The sequence below is a fragment of the Buceros rhinoceros genome, unplaced genomic scaffold (genome assembly GCF_000710305.1).
Source record: "Buceros rhinoceros silvestris isolate BGI_N320 unplaced genomic scaffold, ASM71030v1 scaffold8095, whole genome shotgun sequence".
Taxonomy (NCBI): domain Eukaryota; kingdom Metazoa; phylum Chordata; class Aves; order Bucerotiformes; family Bucerotidae; genus Buceros; species Buceros rhinoceros.
In genome coordinates, this window is record NW_010413394.1 from 120,779 (window position 1) to 137,904 (window position 17,126).

Consider the following 17,126-nt stretch of genomic DNA (forward strand, 5'->3'; position numbering starts at 1 on the left):
GTGCTAATAAAGGGGTCCAAAGAACACAAACAAAATCTAGCACCACCAGCAGCTGTAATTTGGAAAGTGTGCGATGTAATGAGGTTTGAAGGAATTTAATTGAAAAACTATGAGCAAGGAGTGAATTCAGGCAGAATCATTTGATTCATGTAACCATGTGGAATAATTTGTCATTTATGACGATCAAAACAAATAGTGCTGCATAAATGACTTTTAGGAAGAACCAGGCATTTTAGCAGCCTATGAAGAATATGATGGAGCAGAAGTTCAAGAAAACTTGGAGGACAGTGTTGCTGGACAGAGTGGTGCAGTAATTCCTGCATGTCACTCCAATCTACCACCAGCAGTTTCAGAGGTCAGTCAGATGGCCACCTTCTGCTGTCAAACTGGAAAATAATTCACCAGCACAAGTTCACACATCACTTCTTTTCACGGGGAACAGAAAGAACAAGACAATCTCTCCCACTTGCAGAGCTGTCCATGGAAATGCACATCCCTTCAAGACAGCCCCATCTGCCAGAGGAACCCTAGGCCACCCCTTTGGAGCAGGTTTGCTCCTTCCTCGGGGTGGGGGATCACCTTTTCCCCAGCCTCCAACATACATCTGCTTACATCTTCTAAGCCTGTTTCCTTACAGACCAGCCCTTGAAAAGCAAAAAAGAGTGCTGAAGCTGCAGGTAAACATAGCAGGTATTTTTCTCAATTGCACCTTTTCATCCTCAAAGCTATTGAAACATTGCTACGTACTAGACAGAGTGGAGTGGTTGGTAGGGCTGGAGAAAACAGCAGGTGGCTTAAATTGCCTTTCAAAACCAACACGACTTTTTATGTTTAGGTTTTTCATTTTATCTGAAAAGTATAATTATTCTTCAGTAAACACTGGCATTCAGCAACACTAATTTGAATGATTATGATTTCTGATATTCCTGAATATCTGTAATTTTATTAAAAAGTAATAAATTCTGATACTGTTAGTTATCTGTAACTTTATTTTATTATGTTCATTTTTTCTACGTGGGTGCACTCCACTTTATTATCTAATTAAAAACTGAGTTTCTGTTACATTTTTAGGCTTTAGAACCCTGGATCACACTTGCTAATCTCACTTGTTTGTCCACAACAGGCAGAGTGAAAAGGTAAATATATATATTCCTATAATTTTTTTACATAGACTGAAGGGTTACACATTACTTGCTAAGAGATAATGCTGTTGTGTTTCTTCAGCAAAAAAGGCTGACAAGACTTGTTTCACATCTGTCTGCATAATACAAGAAACCCACGAAGAACTAGCGATGAAAAAGCTGTTTTGTTGACAACCTCTTCTTGTTAAATGCACCCAAACACCAAAATTTAGGCACTGCTCATTAGTGCTGTATTGTAGCTCAGGGGTTTGTCTCTATAAATACTTTGTGTCAAAATATTTTCCCCATATATTCCAGGCTGGAAGCCTTTTCCTAACAACCCCAAAGAGCTATAGCCTCTGAAGCTTTTTACCATCTTAGTCACACTTGCCCATACCTGAACCACCGAAGCCATCAGATAACATCCCCAGCCAGCACAGCACTCCACGTTTAGTCCAACCACCCCTTCCTACAAATGCCATTTTACCTGTTCAGGTTTTGCTTTGCTCATCTACCAGTACAACTCAGATCTCTTTGCCTTTCTTACTGTGGCCAGGCATTACAGTGATGGCTTTCATCTTCTATCTACGACTCCAGAGATTTTTCCTTCCAAATTACCTCGTACTAGCGAATATCATGACTTAGCCACAGAGAGAAGAAACAGAGCATGAACTCCCCTTCTACTTCTAACTGAGCCACTGAGCTTTTCTATTTGGGTCTGCGAAAGTGAGAAGGCACGACTGGATCTGAGGAAAGCAGTGCCCGAGGACTGGCAGAAGCTGTCCTCGCAGCTCCCTTGCACAGCCACAGCCAGTCAGGCAACAGCCCTGACATTCTGGCACGGGGAGTTAAGGCAGTACTTCTAACAGCTCTAATGACTTCACTGCAAGATCGCTTAAATATTTGCTGGATAACTAACTGATAAGAGCAGGGCTTTGCCCCTCATCAAAAGTCTCACCTACTAGATTCTACTTGAAACAAATGCTTAAGCCACACTCCTATGAATACCAAATACAGTCATTCTTCACCTAGTCCACCACTGCTCTCTCATCTGCAATTAACTTTGGCCAGGCCGCCTTGTACAATCACATCTTTAGTAAAGCTGCTGCAGTAGTCTGGCATATCATTACCTCTTGTGATTACCCTTTCCAACAGCCAGTTAAAATGGTGCTTCTGGCTCCTGCACCTTCAAATTTTGCACAGGAGCAAGTATAAGCAAGAGCCTTTCTGCATCCCAGTCCCTGGTAGTGACTGTAAACACCAAGCGCTGTCACTGCTAGAGCAGACACTGTCTGCAAAAACATGCCGTTACCTTCAGACAGTGCAGTGACTTGGGAGAGACTGAGCTGAGAAGTGAAATCAGTGAACAGAATCCGTTCTGTTCTAACTCAAACCAGGACACCAGCATTTCCAGGTTTTCTATGGAGCAAAAGGTAGAGGTAGTCTTCTGTGGAATTTTATAAGGTCTTGATACAAATTCCCCCTAGTCTGGGACTCGGCTATTGGGATTTGGTTCAGTCTTACTTCTATCAAACAGATTCACTGACATGAAAACCACTTATTATTTCAGAGCTTCATTTTTTTTCTATTGGCATAGTACAGAGATTCTTACCAGTAACCTTCAATTCAACTGTTCGTCGTATAAGCTTGCCTTCAAACTTGAGTTCACAGGTATAATTTCCTCCATCTTCTTCCTGGACCTCTTGTATTAAGAGAGTATTTCCCTTCTGAATTACAACGCTTCTCCACATTTTTGGCTTACATTCCTGCAGGAAAAAATCCATTGCCAAAATTACCCAGTGTGTATGACATAAGACAATGTTGCCGGATCAGATTTTCAGTATTATACATAAGTAAACAACCATCTCAATATACTTTGCAATTCAAATTCAAATACAATTTTAGAAAGCACAGACATTTGAATCTGGAATTAAGTTGGAGATAGAAATGTTTTTAAGGTTCAGTAATGCCCACTGTATCACATGGGCCATGTTGAATACGTGGTGCCCCAAAGCAATGGTTAAGTATCTTCTCTTTTTAATGATAAACAGCTGCCAAGACCTCTGCTTTAGGAGGCACCATTAAATTGCATCTCTGTCTGTAGGGAGTAAGGACAACGTCTGTTATAAGTTAACCTGAAGACAAACTTTAGACACAGTCTCGGGCTGGAACCATTTACTGACAGAAGAAAACAGGGAGAACAGCAGCAGTTTTATGAGCAAGAGAATTCAGGAAGCCTGGTTTCCTCACTGGCTTCTCTGGCCCCGATGCTCTTTGATTCAGCCTTTTCCTGTCACTGGGCTCTTGTGGCATCACCCTCATGTGTGTTCTCTGATGGAGTACATGGTACTGATGGCTTGCAACTGTCACTCTCTTCGCCAGGCAAAGCTTAGCTGCTCTTTGGCAGATTTCAGTTCATCACTATGAACTGTGGTCCTATTGGACCAGCATTTGAGTCCTTCTGTATACTGTGTGATACAGTGCAAGAAGAGGCTCTCCCATTCCTAACATACCAAATCCTTGTGGCCACATCAGTCATCTTCCACCTAACGGTACTCATGACTGAACACCTCTTGGGATGCCCTGAACTAAAAGCTCAGGCACAATCTGATCATTGTCTCTTTAAAACAGTGCCTTAAGATTATATATTTATTGTCTCTAATCACTTTAACATCAAGCCTGTTCTGCCTACAAACACAATTACACTTTTCTCACTTCTCTAAAACACTCAGTACTCTCAGTACTGCCGACAGTCCTGGAGGCTCTGGCTAATTCTGTACTCAGAGCACACAAAGCAACACGGGGTGTGAGTACCTTTATTGCGCCTCTATTCCCTCTCTCAGGTGGCAACACGGAATAAGCTCTCAGACTGCAAGGGACAACCTCGCATCAGTTACCTCAGGCTCAGCAGCTTCAGGGATTCCTGTAAATGGCCCAGACCTATGCCCCATTTTCTGCTTGTCTGCAACAGCAGCATCAGAAATGGAGCAACCAAAACAGAACAATGCTTTCCTTTAAGAAAACAACCAGACAATGAAACACTGACATGCAAATGTATTGGATGACAGTGAGAGATCCGAATGATACAAATATAATTTTTTTGTGGGACTCCACAGACAGTCCAAATCCACAATGTTAGATTCCAAATTAAAGGATCGTAGTAAAGAAATAAAAAGATGGGACTGAGAGCTTCTGGCATTGCATTTGTAAACGGAACACTGAAGCATTTAACCCTATCCCTTGCAGGACAAATGTAGTTACAATATGGTCAGATTTTGGATTCTGAAATGGTGTGATACGACTGAAGGTAACAGTGTTCCGGTTATCTTTCTGTTTCCAAAGTATGGTTGTAAGGAAAGTGTAATCTTGACTTGCATGTGAACTTTATTTAACACCGATGACAGAGGATGATCAGAATCCAGATCCTACCTGCTGTGCTAAGAGTCAGAGCTTATTCTCATTATAAAATGCACTGACATCACTGAGACGCATGCAGGACACAGAGCTGAGCCCAAAAAAGCCGTTAAATCCTTTCTGATTCGCATTCTATTTTTTAGTCCTATTTAAGCTACATCAAACACCTACTTGGAGTAACTAAATCTGAATGCTGGGCAGAGAATATGATTCAGTTCTATTCAATCCGAATTTAGAAGGAATACAATTCCCAGAATACACAAAGTAGGCGTGTTTCAGACACGCACCCTTCCAGTGCAGCTCTGAAAGACCCTGTCATATATTACTGGTTTCATATTCTCTATTTTATTTTAAAAAGTACGGGAGCAAAGAGGTCGAAGATACATTTTCATGCATTTTATATTTTTATATACCACATGTCTGTAACAAGAAGGGCGACACCCTTACTACTACAGAGAGTAATGACTTCGTGAGATATCGTGCTTTTACAGAGAAGAACTGTTCTGCTGGAGTTGCACCACTAATTTCCTAATTATTTCTTTTTGTATCTACTTTAAACACTTCATACTAAAAATTACTTATAAGCCTTTCCTTCCAAACTTCTAGCTAATTAATTTTTCTTCTAGTGACTATGTGGGCTTTGTAAACGTGTTAAAAACACCCATTTTATTATCCCTGGTTTTGACAGACTAGTTCAATACACACCAGTAAAAGCAAAAAAGGGAGAAGGTAGAAAATCATAATGATTTGTACTTTGAGCAACAAAAATGGCCAGGAAACAAATCCACAACAACAAAAAAAATCTGAGTCTTGATGTTGTGAAAAAATCTGGATTTTACTGTCAGAAGTCAGATAATTTCTCCAAAAAGGCAAGTGCTCAATGATACGCCTGTTGCCTCTTCAACCAATTCATTGCTCTGCTCTGCTTTTGCACCGTGTTCACCTGCTAGAACAATCTGTAGGTTTCTTTTTCTAGCATGTTCTCCTTAGACATCCTAAATGCTTTGTTCTCCTTTCTCCCCCCAATTAAGCTGTGCACTATTCTGCTTCTTTTTCTCATCCTTGAAATTTAAGAGGCAGCACCTCAGTAACTACTTTTTGTAGGGCAGATAACAACCACCTGGCCTTCACCTGACATTTTGATTGTTTCCACAGCCCTTCCTTCAACCCGGTACTAGAAAAGACATGGTGGAAATGGATTAAGACTCCTCATTCGAGATGTAATATACCCTCTTCCTCTGCCAGTTGATCTTTTGTTGAAATTGCTCTTACTGTTAAATCCCAATCATTCAATCGTGTCTTCACACATACACTTATTTCAAAAAAACCCTTGCGCCTCTTGTGAAAACAGTTCTAACGGGTGTAACAGAGCTGTGTCTATATAAATGGCATTAATTGTGGAAATCTTTAAAAAAAAATAGTCCATGCAGCGCAGTTCTAGCCAGAAGTGAAGTTCGTACTACTGTTAAAACAAATCCTCATAACAAATGTTTTATTACTTATTGAGTGTGCATGTGGAGATCTAGTCAGGCATAATTATTTTAAGAGCATGTTTAAATTACAGTTAAATGGATGCAATTATTTACTCAAGATTCATTAATCCCTCCACATAGAGAAGCCTTCTGGAAGGCAGACCGAGTCCTGCACATGGAGGACTTGCACCAATACTGTCCTGTCTAATGGTATTTCATCAGTCACAAGTCCAAACTCTCCGACGACCAGCGAACTGGCAGGTTTTTGTGAACCCCAGGATTTCTCTTATAAGCCAAATGTATAAAGAAGGAACCTCAAGGACTTCCTCATACTTATTTATCTGCTGTTCTGCTTTGGAGAACTTACGCTTTCCCTTGGATGCAATTCTCTAAATATGTAAGCAGAAAGAAAAGGGATTGGCCCCTAGTGCCTCTGGAGCAGATTCACACACGAAGGTGGCTGATTATACCGTCATGTACGCGTCAAACTTAATCACAAAGGTAGAGGGGAAAAAACTTGAGGATCGAGCGTGCAGTGACTGGAAACAGATGCCTTCTTCAGAAGGTGAGTCAGATCCTGAAGTGAAATACTACTTTATGCTACTCTTTGAGTGAAGGGACCTGCTTTTAGTTACACTTTGCCTCACACAGCTTAACATTAAGTCTCAGAATGAGGTTTGTAGGGCTTGCCCCAGCACTCATCATATTATTTTGAAATCCAACTAATCATGTGTTTTCTAGAAAATGGACTTAGGCTCTTTTGAATAGGCAAACTTCTCTTAACAGTTAGTACCACAATATCTGCTAGAATATTTTTCAAAACCCTGTTTCAGGAATAAGTTTGAAGGGATAACCTGACATATATACCTCCTGCGTAACAGTAATGCTGTCATTTCACATTACGGAGCTTCCCCACTCAGGTCCAGATAGCGTAGGCATTGCCTAAGCACTGAACCGAAGGCACCTTTTTGTTAATTATGGATAAGGAGGTACATGTAGCAGGTTTTTCCACTAATGTCTCTTTTCATTAACAAGCCAGACTAAAGCTTGTCAACTTTGATTGTCTCACTGTTATCACCCAGCCTCATCAACTCTGCTCAGTTTCACCACAGTGATGACTTGTCAGTCAGCTGTCACACTCCAGCCTGGTGTCACACCTGCGTGTGCGACCCAGGTAACACACGTGGCTATATGGAACAACGACCCTTCTGTTCCCTTTCTTGGTTAGCACAATGCATCGTTGATGTGGGGTTGTACATGCATCTTCCTCAGACCAATTTCTGCTCCATGAGAGGTGAAGATTATTCCCGCCAGACTATTTTTGCAGTGTGCTCTTGAAAAAGAACGAGATCTTCAGTGATCTGGTGTTCAGTAATACCCAGGTAGATAGGGCAAGAAATGGCTTTTTTCTGGTACCCTACTTCCTCCAAGATTTCAGACTTAAGAGAATAAATACATTTTATGCATAAGCAGCACTGAAGATATCCACCCATATGCTGAGAGAAACAGCTTCAATTGCTGAAAGAAAAACTCTGTTTATACTAACAGTGGGTTATGGCACACGTCTTGTTACTGTAAGAGAGAACATGTGTAAAAGATAGAAATAGCTGACAACTTTTATAATTGCTCTTTTCTGATCCAACTTCCTAAGGAGGAAATAAATCTGCAGCTCCGCACATATTACTTACTTCACACAAGACAACCATCTTTAAAGAATGTTATTAAGGTTGGCAAATTAAGCACTCAAAATTCAGAATTTAACTAGTCTGTGTGTTTCTGTCTTCACTACCTGAATCGGGTTTGTCATAAACTCATTCTACCATTATCCCTACAATCCAAGCTCTATTTTCCATGGCCCCACTGAGCTCTTCCTCTTGCCCAACCATTTCTTGTTCTCTCTGACTCTCAGCAATTTTATTCTTCTCCATTGTTTCCTGCAGCAACTCATACCTAAGGGTTTTTCAAATATCGGACTTTGGTTGAAGTCCAGGCAGCAGGTAAAATTTCCAGACCTTGCTATGGTCTTGGTACCTGATGTCTACCTGTCAACCCATATTTTAGTCATTCTCTTGTTTACTTGGGGAGCTACACATCTGCTGCTGAAAATGGTGTGTGATACTTGACAGGCCTTGGGCTGAGCTACCTGTCTTAGTAGTTAAAAGTGTTTAACAGACCTCAGTTAAAATTAACAGACCTTAGTAAAATTACTCAATGAACCTCAGGAAAAGTAAATGCATCTCTGTGAAACTACCCAGCAGACTCTGGTAAAAATTAACAAGCCTTGGTGAAATTATCCACAGACTTCATAAAAATTAATTGGGTATCAGTACTGAAGCTGGTAGTGCTGATACACCTTTGGCTCCATTGTAGGTTGACTCCCTGTGTTTCTACTACAGTATCAGGTAGGGAGACATCCCCCCAAGATGGAAACTGCTAAAGAGGCACGGTGATTTCGGAATGTGGCACCGCACAGAACATCCTCACTGATTCTGATTTCTGTTAGACAATGACTGTGCTGGGTAGTTTTGTCTGAAGTTTAGAATTACTCCTGTAATACTGGGAGAGCATCCTCCAGACCAGTCACAAACCACTGCAGGCTCAGAATAGGCCACCTCTAAGCTTCAGACTAAAAACAGGGGAAGTTTTGTTAAATTCCGGTACAATAGCAATAAGACAAGAATAGTTACCTTGTACCACACTACATCCGGCTCTTGACTTCCTGTTTTGTAATCCTCAATATCAGGACAGGAGATTGTCTTTTTCTTCGTGACTTCTGACTTTTCCAGATATCTGATCTTGCTGTTGTAGCAAAGCCCAGACTCATTCTCAGCTACCGTCAAGGACATGGACACCTTCATGCAATATGTGGAGTTTCTGCAGGGACAGAAAGATGTTTTCATTTATCCTACCTCCTTTTTACCATGTTTGCTTCAGCACAGTAAGTTTCTTTGATAAGCTCTCATCTTTACAAGCACTTCAGTGACACATTCAAATACTGACCGCATTCCCAACACAGACGAATTACTAGAAAATGTGAAGGCTCTTTCCTGATTTACTATGATGCATGCTGTAGAAATGTTGTTAACAAGCTCTGCAACCCAGCAGAGCAGCTCTTCCAAGCTTGCAAATCCATGAACACAGGAACCTTGGCATCTCAAGCGTTGGTCAGGATATGCTGTCCCATTTACTCTGTGTGCCACGTGCACTCCTTCTCTCCCACCTTTAGGAGACTTCACCCCAGTACGCAGTGCTACACATCTGAGAAGAAGGGTTACGTGTAAAACCCTACAGCATGTGATGTTGTGGTGGGTTGACCTGGACTGGCTCCCAACTGTCCACCCAGCGGCTCTCACTCCCCCTCAACAGGATGGGAAGGAGACAGTAAGATGAAAAAGCTCACGGGTTCAGATAAAGACAGGAAGATCTCTTACCAATTACTGTCTGAGGCAAAACAGATTCAACTTGGAAAAAATTAATTTAATTAACTGCGAATTAAAATAGGATTGGATGGCGAGAAAGACAAAAAGGTGAATGCATTCCCCTCACCTCCTTCTTTAACTCCTCCACCTCTCCCTCCCCCAGTGGTGTAGGGGGTGGGGAATGGTGGTTGTGGTCAGTCCATCACGCTCCTCCCTGCTGTCTCCTCTTCACACCCTCCCCTGCTCCAGCATGGTCCCTCCATGGCCGCAGTTCCTGTCAGGAAAACCAGCTCCCCGGGCTCCCTCCATGGCCGCTGGGGAGTCTCCGATGGGGGCCTGGGGCACCTCCTCCCTCCTCCTGCCCGGCCCTCGGTGTCCAGGGCTGTTCCTCACTCTTCTCCCCTCACCGCTCACTGCCCAGCAGCGTTCTGCCCTGTCCCCAGCCCAGCTGAGGGGCTCAGCGCTGACCTGTGGGGTGCCGCTGGAACCGGCTGGAACTGGCTGGAACCGGCTGTGTCCGGCTGGGGGCAGCCCCTCAGCTCCCCGCAGAGGGGTCCTGCAGCCTCTGCCAGAGCACGGGCACCCAGCACAGACACCCAGCACATCCAGCTGGTGGTTACACGGATATACTCCGGCCTTAAACCCCTGAAAAACGCAATCCTTAGTGCTTCGAAGCCTTGTCTGCCCCATCGCCAGAGAACCCTGGCGATTAAACCCGGGCAAGCGGGTTGTGAGCTACGCCTGTTTTGTCTTGATGATGGGGTAGAATAGACACAACCCCACAATCGTGAGAACAGGGTTAAATTCACTTCCTCCAGACCTGCCCCTTCAGCAGAGCTGTCGGACACCCCACACAAAAGCCCCAGCCGGGGTCTGTCCTGGTGTTGCTGTGAAGCACTGCGCAGAGGATCGCTGCACCCGGACTGCCAGCCCCTGCCCTTCACCAGCTGTGACAGCCAGCTACAAAGTTCAAGCGACGATATAATGAGGCTCTTCCTCCCGTCGTGCATCATTTTGTCATTTTAATTGACCACCCCACAAGCAAAAAAGCCGGGAGTGAAGCCGACGTGCTGGGTGGCTACTCCCACCAAAGGGAGCTGTGGGGAGCTGCTGCAGGAGGGGTTGTCTCTGCCGCTGCCTCTTCCATCACAGCTGCTGCAAACGGGTTCAGCCAAGGCAAGAAGGTGGCACAGAAGACAAAAACGGCCCGGTGCTCCTGGAAAGTGATCCATCAGTCAAACCCTGACACTCCCGATACTGGCTGCTTACTCCCTCCAATTAGACCCACGACTATGTTTTTAATTAAAAAAAAAACCCAACATGCCCTGTAACAAATCTTTTCTTATGCAACATTTCAACATGTCACTGTCAAGCGGGCTGGCAGTTAGGAAAAAATAGAGAGGTCTACCGGGACACTTCATCACGGCTCCAAGCTTCGTGCTAAACAAGCACTGACAAAACGCTGGGCAAATGGTTTCTTGTCAAAGGTGCGCCACGAGCAGGTATTTGCAAGGCAAATCAACTGGCAATCTTCTGCAGAACCCCCGACTTCCCCTTCCTGCTCCCTTCTCTTCAAAATGCCACCTGTACGTTTACGTAACAAAATCAGTGGCGACTTTCCCTGTCCCCCACATCGGAGTGAACGGCTTGCTTTGCACGCTGCCATGATGCGTTTCAGTTGGGAGGCTATAAAGAATTCTCATCCTCGCAAACTGCACAAAACATGCTATTTTACCTGAGACAAAACTTCTCTGGCCTGAAAAACCGCATCATTCTGGATGGGCTTTTCAAAAGAGACAAGACAGCGCAGAAAGAACCGTGCCTCGACTGTACCACCCAAGGAGACTTTCTGGTGTGTTCTTTGCAACCGGTCTTGCCTATCCCGCATTGGCCTTTTCAGCCATCAGCGCGCTTGCAGTAAGCGTGGGGAAAGCCCTTCCCAAATCTTCATCCGCGAAGCCAAACCATGATGATGACAAGAGTGAGGGAACATAAGTCAGCTTTCCCCCAAACTATTTCCTTTTGTAGGAAGCAAACAGCACTGAAACTCCACAAAATATGGATACAACCACTCGGTATAATCAATGGCAATTAATCAGTAACGATTATTTAACCTTCCTGAACGACCACAAGTATTACTGAGTGCAAACAAGGTCACGGGCCCTCGGTAATAGTGATCTGGGCTAATCAAGAATAACGGCTTTGCATAGTTGTCCATTACTTGGTGTCGTCTAATAGTGCTGTATTTTCTGCTAACAATCTTGCATTATTTAGACCGTATTTTGAACAGCGCTGCAGGCTACTTCTATTTAAAATGCCTCCTGGAACCATGACCTAAAAATGTAGTACTCTTTCCATTAGTTACAATTAGAATTGAGTAGAATTGAGAAAACTAAGTGCCTGGTGAGTACTATCACTTTTGTTCACACTCCATGACCGAGACAATAAATCTATTCAGGTTCATGATGAAGAAAGTCCTCACTAAGCCAACAGCAATAGATGTGAAAGCTTGATGAATGCGTCTTCACCAGCTACTCACGTTACTACTACTGCTGGTAATTCAGAAAAAGGCAACTTCTGCAGGAATTCCAGTGGATGAAGCCGCAGCCTTGCTTTCATCGAGTCAGGCTGGGCTAACTTGTATTTCAGTTATGCAGTTTGATCAGCCTCACAATTTTTCTCAATTACGAGGTAGAAATCTGGGAACTGGTTTCTAGAAGATATGAGCCATTCCTCCCTGTGCTAGACAAGCTGCTCCCCAGGATGGCTTGGATTTCATCACTCCAGTGCTCTGGGCAGGTGATGGGTCTGAGGGATGTCTTCTTGGAGACTCCCATGGCTACTATTTTTCTGTCAGCTCAGATGCTATGAGACAGAGCTTCCTAAAAAGATACGTTCCCTTTGTTTTAACCAGAAGATTGCTATGGAATTCACCAAGTTCATTCTGTGAGGGAAGCAGATGAACCTGTTCATTTTACCCTTATAACTTGAACTGTAATTTGCGGAAAAAAGTGCATTTGGTTTCACTGGTACGTGAGAACGCGCTGTCTTCTCTCCTTTGTGGGGCCTGGAGAACAAACAGGGCTCTCTAGAAGGTGACAGTTTAAGGGAGAAATCAGGAGATCACAAAGCAGTCGATGGTAACTATGGCATTGTTTTAACCCTTGGGTAACAGACAGGAATACTATGGTGCTGGCCACCACCGAGGTCACTGAGGTGGTGGGATCTCACCTACAGAGGTCCCTCAGGAACTCTCTGTCCAAAAGCACTCTCCTAGATGAACTGTACTGAAGTTGTTCAGAGCAATGGTGGTTGGTGGGGTTTTTTTGGCAAAGGTGTGAAGACTGACTAGCATGAATCCTGCATTTACTGCTTTTCTTCTTCTAAAAGCTAAACAGATGGCCAACGAGAATTATAAAGAGGAGGACCCGCTTGAGTTTTCAGTACATGGTCATGGAGCTTGGTGGGGAAGGTCAGTGCTCCCAGCAGTTAGCAGACTGGCCGGAAAGGTGATATGACCACATTCAGTGAGAAAAGCTAGACTACAAGAAGAGTAAGAGAGAACAACAGCAAAGCTGGTAATGGGTGTTTTGCTGTCAGAAGTGGCGGCTGAAAGGAATAAAAAGGAAGCATCTTCCAGGTGGATGAGGAAGATGCTGGCAGGCTTCCAGTGGTGATCTCGGTGTTGTGAGGCTGCGTAAGAATTGTTGTACATATCTAAAGACCATTAGAACCCAAATGAACCTGGCTGACTGCAGACAGACCACTTTCACAAGGAACGGAAATAAGTTGTTTTTTCTGAGAGGTTTCCAAACCATTCATTTCCAGGGGAGTCCATTTCCAACGGGTCCCATTTCTATAGGAGGTGGTCATACGGGGAACAGGAAGAAGGAAGAAAAGGAATAATCATTCCGTAGTACAAAGAAAAAAAATTGTCTTAGGTTTTCACACTGAAACCAAGATCTGTAATTCCCTGTTTCAAGGGACCAGTTACAAACTGGGCCTACTCTCTTGACTGGAAATGTGAAGAAGGGTTTAGCTTTGCTCGAGTTCACAAAGCAGTTTCCTTTGTTCTGCTGGCAAGGCATTTGTAATCCCCAGGCCACCTGGAACTGGCTCTGAACCACAAACTGAAGCCAGCTTAGAATCCAAAAGAAAACCACAGGGAAAACCAGGGGGGTTTAACAGGTCTCAAGACAAAAGCAAGCAAAATTGTGAGTTTGGCTTGACTTCGAAGCAAGGACAAGAGGGAAAAAGGGAGGATATAAAGAAATGGATAAGAAGGACATTTGAAATTGAAGTGTCAAACCCTGAATTATTTTCCATCTTGTTTTGGATTCAAGACAAATCATCAAGGCTGAATTCAAATTAGAGGAAATATTCTCAACTTTGGAAACAACTTTTTTGGCATCTGTGTCTCTGCTAAGCGAGGGCATTTTTTTTAAAGAGTCAAGTAAAACAAGTGTCTCTAGTATGCACAGAACCTTGCCCCCCATTTATCAATTTTCTTACAAAGAGGACGGAGGCAGCAAAGTGCTTGAGTATTTATATCTACGAGGCCGAAAAAAATCCCTGACTCTGAACTGCATATTTATACAAGAAGATATGTAATTTTTTTCCCCCTGCAAGTTCATTTTTCATTAAATGTTGGAGTTTTTATTGCATTCTAAGACTTCAGTCTTAGAACTAAGACTATTGCAGTAGATTCAAAAGCTGGGAAGTGCATTTCTCACACCAGTGCTCAGATTTGGATCTCTCCCACTGTACCTGAACACTGGCTGGTTTAACTACATTTTCATGGGCTCACTGAAATACTGATTGCAGGACTGTATAAGTCAACCCTTACATTCACGTTTGCTCGTTCTGAGTCGAAGCAGTAACTACACCACCGTCTTTGCCCACCTGAAGGTCCACAGCAGTTGATGCATCACAGATCCACAAGAATATTGTCCTGGTTTGAGTATTGTCACGTTATCTGCTTTCAGACATATCTGAGCACTTGATGGCTTTCCTCTCCCTGAGAAGTCAATCAATCTATTCCTGTCTAAATTTTACACCTCATACAATGGCTACCAAGCAAAACTGGTATTGGTATATGAGCTTGATTCGCTCAGCTCAATGAGGTCATGGTTTCATGGTCCACTTAAAGAAAAATGAGTACTTTTTTATCATTGTTTTTTTTTCAGACCACACAAACGTAACATCTTTCCTGAAACCAAATGACTTATATCACTTACTCTGCCAAGGTTCCATTCAAGTGCTAGCTTATTTCTCAGTGACTACCACTGCTACATTTTTGGGGTCTTTTGTCTAGAGAAGATCAAATTCCTGCTTATGGTCTAAATCACTCTCAGAGGTTACAAATCACTGATCCTTCGAAGTTTTTGGATTTTTCTTCTTACCAATTTGCCGAGAGAGAGGAGTGCCTGAAGAGGAACAATTCAACAGATGGCTGGCACTGCTGTGGTTGCTCCCTCAACTGTAGGCCAAGAGGTGCAGTGGTTGTGCGGCTTGTGTGTAGGGCACCTGCCCTTGGCACAACTCCAAACATTCCCATCTTGCATTTTCCTTGCTCGTTGCTGTTCTAACTGTAACTCTAATACCAACTGTTGTGCATGATAAGGAGAAATCCTAATCCCATGTTACCTCTCCTTTAATGTCTGACCGGTTTTCAAGATCCTACTAGTAAAAGAAAACACCGCCACTGGAGTATGATCTCAGAAATTAAGTGCTGTAACAGTACGATGTTACAAATCCAGTATCTCTGCATTATCTCTGCTTCCTTTGATCCTCCCACAGAGACCTGCATTGTGAATCCAGACAGAGGTACTATTCAAGGCCCCATTCCCTTCAAGTAGAAAAAGTATTTGTGCTGAGCTAACCCATCGCTCTTTAAGAATTTTTATTCTTTCTGTACTTCTTTTCTCCTAAGATTTAATCACCACACAGGACTCACTAGAAACAAGACGACAATCTGAGCTTGACTAAAACATACTAGATGTCCCAGAGGCCCCCGCTTTAGAATGAAGAAAGGCTACACCAGCGCTATTCAAAAGAAACAACTTCTGAGCAAAGGCACTGAAAGGTAATTTTAAAAGGCTGACATTAATGACAGCTTGAAAACCAGATATCCAGAGATGTCTCCTCAAGTTAACTGTCAGGAATATAGTTCTCACCAGCGGCACTTAAAAGCAAAACCTGTACTCCTCACTGTGAGTCCAGCCCTGTCTAGGGAATTCTCAGGCTTCCTGGCTACTGGGACAGAGAAGAAAGATGTTGGGATCTGGCATCTGGGTAAAGTTTCTCACAGTTGGGTCTCTCTCACCAAAGCTTAGATCTAAGTTTAAATTAAAGTTGAACTTCAGCTAACATCCAGGGAAATGTGACGCAAAAAGGTCACAACGTTCCTAGTGCAGCCAGTGATACAGCACAGAACAGCAAAGCCGTGATTCGGAAATTCAGCCATAATCTCCAATATCATGTTTCTTAAGTCCCTCTGAGAACAGTAAGTGACAACCAGTCTGATCTGCACACGATTAACGGTCAGGAGGAGCTATTTCTCTTCTGGATGCCTTCACACACATGCCCTGGCCCTGTTGACCTCTGCTTCGTGACAGAAGCAACTGAAAAACAAACCTATCACCAGCCCGTCATTCCAACAGGGACTGCTCGGGCACAGAGAGGAAATCTCCTAGCACTTAGGGTGAAACACACAGGTAAACAACGTTCCTTGGTTCAGGCTTTATTTTCCTTCAGAGTCTTAAAAAATGTTAGTAATTAGAAATTAATTTATGAAAATATAATACATAACACAGAAGAAATGCAGAAGCCAAAAGAACACCAAGCTACCTCAGCACACCACACCAAAGTTCATGAATTCTCTGGTCTCTGTCAGCTGCAGCACAGCTGGTTCCAGCAGAAGACATCCTGTAATTTTGGTTTGTAATTTTGGCTGGGTTTGCTCTCAAGGAAAATGTCTTCCCTGCCTTTAAGAACTACAAGGCAGCAGTTCGCCCTAAAGTTTGCTGCTGCAAATGACTGAGCCCATTTCATTTATTTCTAATAATTTTCTATTAGAACTCTGGATATTACTGTTATATTATAGTGTCTTACTGAAAAGCCCCATTACAAATGACACAAATCTACAGCACGGGGACAACTGCTCCCAGGAAAGTATTGAGAAATCCCCTTCCAATAATTCTGTATTTGCAATACCCTGTTTCTGAGACCACTGAGCAATTCCTTCTTTATTTCTTCCAAATTACACAGTGTGTGACACAGTTTTGTTCAGAATACCCATGAGACTTCTCTGCATTGCTAAACCTCACTGATTTTCTTGCCTCAGGAAATAAAACCTGTGGAGCACATTCTTCTCCATGCATGTAAGTCCTGTTTTGTAGATGCAATAGGGAAAGGCAAACCCCTCTCAGTCGGCATACGAGCAATCGAGCATGTCAATGAGGGTTGTTTGAGTCCTGCAGCTGAATTCTCCTGGCTGTGCCTTAAGTGTTTGCCAGAAAAGAAATTATCCTCCAGGGTCACTTCCCAAATACCAGCTGAACTCCCTACAGTTCTGTCACCTTGTACTTCAGCATCATGGATTTCTCAGGAAACCTTCCATTTGTCTGTCCATGCACAGGACACACGCAACACTGTCTAGGACATGTTACAGTTACAGCTGGATTGGCGGGGGGATCAGG

General features: G+C 43.2%; 1 protein-coding gene across 1 annotated transcript in view; it reads right to left on the reverse strand.

Annotated features, from left to right (window-relative positions):
- Positions 1–17,126, reverse strand: part of LOC104493939 (X-linked interleukin-1 receptor accessory protein-like 2) — a 150,322-nt gene that overhangs the window by 49,726 nt on the left and 83,470 nt on the right. Inside the window, exons 7-8 of the mRNA XM_010136706.1 lie at positions 8,695–8,881; positions 2,734–2,887 (exon numbers count right to left, since the gene is read on the reverse strand). Coding sequence (XP_010135008.1) covers positions 2,734–2,887; positions 8,695–8,881 — 341 coding nt within the window. The remainder of the gene's footprint in view (positions 1–2,733; positions 2,888–8,694; positions 8,882–17,126) is intronic.